Below are 5,251 nucleotides of genomic sequence, written 5' to 3'. Positions count from 1 at the left end.
CAAGATGCGATCCATCTCCCTCGCCCTTGCCTCGTGTAAACCGTCCTGACCAAACTGAGCATAACTTGAAAGTCCATATCGAATATACAGCAGGCGATGTACTAGTACATACTAGTACTCAGAGCTGTCATCATAATACGAACTATTATTATTCCGGTAGTACTAACGTTATTATGGTATTATTAGTAACTTACAGTACTAGTAAGTACTACGTAGTAGTACATACGGAGTTGTAGCTACTGTATCAATCAATACCAGTCATACGTAGTACTCGAGTACAGAGAAAGGAGTAGGAACTCGCGCAGTGGTATCGACACTATTTTTTTTCCATGGAGCATTCATAAATTCCGACGTCAACCAATAGTATTTTTTCATATTTTATATTTTAACCAATAGTATGCTCATAAAAAGTTTGTAAATTGTATGATTGGATATAATAAAATTAATCAGATTGATCTGATTGCAAAATTATAATTCGTACTCGGAATCACAACTTGCGCATTCGCATACAATTCCCCATATATTTCATAATACCACTGTGCGCGAGTTCCTACTCGGTTCTCTGTACTGTACTACCGTATTATTAATACTGTAACTTATAGATACTAGTATCTGTATATTTATGTCCGTTTCTGACCTAATTTCGAGTTGCAACACACTTTCAACAAGGACATTCATCATCTCTTTGTTTACAATTTCCTGCGTATTCCTTCCATGATTACCTCGAGGCATGTCACAATTCCGGTTATGTTCGGATACGATTGTCTGTGCAATGAAATTGGCAGTATTTTTGAGCATCATTCTGTGCCCTGATGCATAGAATGAAGTCGTTAGTCTTCTTAGTATAGCGTCCTTCCTCTAAGTGTCCTCATATTTATTTCACTAGGCAGTGCGACGTTGTTCACAGTCAATATCGGTTTAACGGTAGTGGAAAATGATCGAATTTGGTAAATATATTTCATTTGTCCAAACTTGTCACATGGCTGCTGTTGCAGCAACCTTGGTGTCTCTGCAAGGTGAACAAAGTTGCACATGCTGGACATGCACGGGAATTCCAAGTGATTGCATGAGCGATGAAATCCATCATTCTGCTCGCAACATAAATCCACTCGAGCGATTAGAAGCCTCCACGCACAGTCTATAGCGGGGCAGTTTTGTACATTGTTAGCCGCGTGTAAACTTGAGCACCAGCCAATCGGAATGCACGTCCATATTGGAAATCGATCTATGATGAACAACCCAGTTGCTTTGAGTCCCACTCGTACTGTGCGCTGTTTGTGTGTCATCTGTGTCATCCTCAACCGAAGAATTCCCGATTAAAAAGGTTCCACTGTTTATTTTCTCAGGAAATTGGTATTTTCTCGTTTATATGGGACTTAGTGGTTAAGTGCATCTCAGTGGTTAGCGATACCTAGCTACTGGTGATGCAGTTAACCCCGGGGAGTTAGCATTATACGTACTCACCGGGGGCAGGACGGAGTCCAACGCCGTTACAGGGCTAGTAAAGTGTATCCGGATGGCATCATAACTCCCCCATTGAAAACCGTAATTCGAGTTCAAACAACAGTGACAACTGTTTGATTCGGGGAATTCGTCGTCTCCACGGGAACAACAACAACACAATAATACCTACGTACCACCCACATGCATAATAAATACACACCAGTATTATTATTGACAGCTCCATTTTGAAATTCGAGGGCCACCTGAACAAGTCAAGGATGCGTCGAGCCGCGACATCCCCAACCTCATCGTCGTCGTCACCAGTGACAGACGATCATCCTATGGCCACCAACGCCACCAACGTACAAAAATCTAAACATGACCACACCCGGCAAGCCAGCATCCTGTCCATGCGTCGGTACTACGCCAAGAATCGCGATAAAGAGCTACTACGGTTCAAAGAGTACTACCAAAAGAACAAAGACCGCATCCGGGCTTACAAGAAGCGAGCTCGGGAGCAGACCAAGCGGGTCGACAAAGCAGAAGCCACTCAATCGTCTCCACCACACAGGAACCATCACCTCCACGACCTGTTGTCGCCAGCAGAGATGACCCACACAACCCACGGATCATCGCCACAAGCCAAGCTAACCATGTCATTTTTATTGAATTGAAGTCGTGTATTTCACGTGATGTTTGTTTGGCATTTGTGTTAGTGGTGGCGGTGGAGCGAGTAGTCGGTCATAACGTTAAGCACTTTACGGGACTCCCTGTAGGCTACTACCGGTACTAAAGTAGAGTAACAATGAGAAAGTATATCATACCGGTATTACAAGGGATGTCGACACAGTACACAACCTCGATTGAAATCGGCCCTGGAGTGCAAATCAAATACGTTGGAAACTTTCTCATGGTTGCCCTGTTACAATTTACTGCTACGTATTCGAATGAACATTCGGGCGCATCGATTGCTTTAACCTTTAACTTGTAGGCGCATACAGTGAACCCCAGAGAGGTGGTGATAGCAAGCCAGCTTTGTGATTGAAAATTCGACATTACAGGCGACAGTGATTGGTTAAAATAGGGAGCGGGGGGCTATAATGAGAACAAAGAGCTTGTTCCTCTCTCACTCCCCACCGTTCTGAAGGCCCCATACCCACCCCCACTGCTGAGTGCGATCGAAATCCTTGGCTTGCGAGCCCAGAGTTGAAGGGCATGAGAGATAATGGAACTGCCCAGATGGGGAAATGTTGCGAGTGTTGGATTCATATCACGGCCACATCGATACGTTGTGGTGGCAACCTGGGCAAATCCCACCGTAAGTGGGGGGAAAATTCTGCGTCTCTTGCACCTGAAACGTCCTTGTACTAGGATCTCTATATTCTTGAGTCCCGTCAATGCAAGTGGCTGGTTGCATAGTTTCGAGTCAGTTGGAACCTGGGGGTCATACAAGATACAACCGCACTCACTTGTCTCTTCATTTTTTACACTCTGCATACATGGTAACGTTAGTACTTGTATCCGTGTTGTTAAAAACGCTCAAACGACAATTCATCAGCAATGTGTGTCTCTACCGAATGGATGATGATGGACGAAATCGAACTGTGAAATATCATTCGACTGTCGAATTCGTTCGCATGGAACACATCAACTTGGGGCGAGGGAGTTTACACAATACATTGGGAAACTATGGGAAATCGTTCAAGAAATCTGGATACCGTTCAGCCAAGACTGAAAACCGTTCAAGCAAATGTTCTTCCCGTAACCCTGTACCCCCGCGACTTCGTTCTACCCCCGCGTGCACATACAGTACTTCGAAGTATAATGCTAAATCCCCGGGGTGAGGTGGTCAGAGTACAAAAAATATGCCTCATCTAACTAGAGTTTATTAGTTTGAACGGTTTTCAGTCTTGGTTGAACGGTATCCAGATTTATTGAACGTTTTTCAGGGTTTGTCAATACATTGCGGTCATTTCCAGCTACTGTACCTACAGTACTACTATACTGGTAGTACTATTAATCGTATGCCATTGTGTTTGATAGGCGTCGGCTAAAACGTAAACAGCCTCTGGTTAGCCATGGTTCAGGTACCACCAGTACATTACCATACAGTAGCTCTGTATTGAAGTCGACGAAATGAAGGCAGTTAAGGAACTTTGATTCAGCTTGTGAGTGGGTAGTGATAGCTACTCCGGAGTAAGAAATATCTGAGGGTGAGGAGGCGGGCGTTTAGCATGTTAGTGTTGCATTTCTACAGTTGCTCAATATCCATGATCCAAGGGTTCAGTTAGTTGTGTCTGAAGTCAGTGTGGTGGTTGGCGTGGACGTATTGGTGTCCCCCCCGTCGACGAGGGCGTCGCGGGTGTGGCTGTGGTAGGCATGTTGGTGGTTGGCGCTGGCATCGATCGACGCTTGCTCATGTTTACTGTTGCGTCGGAGCCAGCGTGTGGAGACTGTCTTAGTCGAGAATGGTTACACTGTACTGGTTCTACTGTATAGGGGATAGGGTGGTTGGTGGTGGTTAAGAAGTGGTGAGTGAGTTGATAGTGTGTGAATGACAGACACAAAGAATTGAAAGGACCATTCGTAGCTTTTAGGGGTGAAACATTTGTTACGGGGACGGATGTATTGTTTAGGCAATGCCCTTGTATTTCCCATTAACCATGAAAGTTTTTACGGGAAAGGCGATATCCGACACAATACACTGTAATCACCCTGAGCTGTTTACTGTAACTTGCATGGAACCATGAATGGTCAGCTAACAGTACTACTGTATTCCCAATCCAGATGTACAGAGAACCCAGTAGGAACTCGCGCACAGTGGTATCGACACTATTTTTTTTCCATGGAGCATTCATAAATTCCGACGTCAACCAATAGTATTTTTTCATATTTTATATTTTAACCAATAGTATGCTCGTAAAAAATTTGTAAATTGTATGATTGGATATAATAAAATTAATCAGATTGACCTGATTGCAAAATTATAATTCGTACTCGGAATCACAACTTGCGCATAGGGGGGGGGGAATAGCTCAGGTGGTAGAGCATCGGTTTCTTAACTCAAAGGTCGTGGGTTCGATCCCCGGATTCCCCGGATTATTTCCGCAAGGATTTATCCGTCCCTCCCCTGGGGAATCTGGAGAACAAGGGCTGCGTACGAAGACGAGGACCGAACTTCGAAGAAGAGCGGTCGAAGCACGAGGTATGAAGCGTTGAGCGAAGTAAAACCCGAAGATTACACACCGCCCCTGGTCGAGCAGGCGCGTTACAATTGGCGAAGCGGTTCCATAACATGTGGTTCTAGTGTCGGCCCTCGCGAGGAATGTCTTAAAAATGATAATCCAAACTCAATTAATCACAACTTGCGCATTCGCATACAATTCCCCATATATTTCATAATACCACTGTGCGCGAGTTCCTACTCGGTTCTCTGTACTAGGTTGCTAAACCAGTTCGTCACTTCAATTGTGAAAGTATAGGTGGACCGGGATTACTCAAAGAGTCTCACTGAAACAATTATTGACGAAGTAGTTGCGGTGCAAATTCCATGTCGCGAGTGAACTGATTGGACTCGGGTATATTTCCGAAACATCGCCAAATTTCCGAAATCGGTCACAATCTGACGTAGCGGTGAGCATTTCGGGTATTTGCTACGTGGTTCCAGTTTTTGGAATAAAAATACACCTGGACAACGAATAAAAAATGAGTTTCAAATGGATACAAATAACGTTAAACCTTACAAAAACCCTGGTTTTAAGGTATAAAACGGATTAAAACAAGGGTAATCGGGTAAAAGACGTCTAAA

General features: G+C 44.2%; 1 protein-coding gene and 1 pseudogene across 2 annotated transcripts; both read left to right on the top strand.

Annotated features, from left to right (window-relative positions):
• Positions 1–1,699: 1,699 nt before the first annotated feature.
• On the top strand, positions 1,700–2,135 carry H257_15172 (hypothetical protein). The gene has a single exon (XM_009843176.1). The coding sequence runs from the start codon at positions 1,722–1,724 to the stop codon at positions 2,115–2,117; it is 396 nt and encodes a 131-aa protein (XP_009841478.1). The 5' UTR covers positions 1,700–1,721; the 3' UTR covers positions 2,118–2,135.
• A 2,332-nt stretch (positions 2,136–4,467) lies between these two features.
• On the top strand, positions 4,468–4,540 carry H257_15171 (annotated as a pseudogene). Its single transcript has one exon. The product of its transcript is annotated as a tRNA-OTHER (tRNA).
• Positions 4,541–5,251: the final 711 nt, after the last annotated feature.

Source organism: Aphanomyces astaci (assembly GCF_000520075.1).
Source record: "Aphanomyces astaci strain APO3 unplaced genomic scaffold supercont1.67, whole genome shotgun sequence".
NCBI classification, from domain to species: domain Eukaryota; phylum Oomycota; class Saprolegniomycetes; order Saprolegniales; family Verrucalvaceae; genus Aphanomyces; species Aphanomyces astaci.
The sequence above is the reverse complement of the archived record's forward strand: the minus strand, read 5'-3'. Positions and strand labels throughout refer to the sequence as shown.

Excerpts from the sequence above, each read along its gene's own strand:
- H257_15172 (XM_009843176.1), top strand. The coding sequence starts at position 1,722 with ATGCGTCGAGCCGCGACATCCCCAACCTCATCGTCGTCGTCACCAGTG.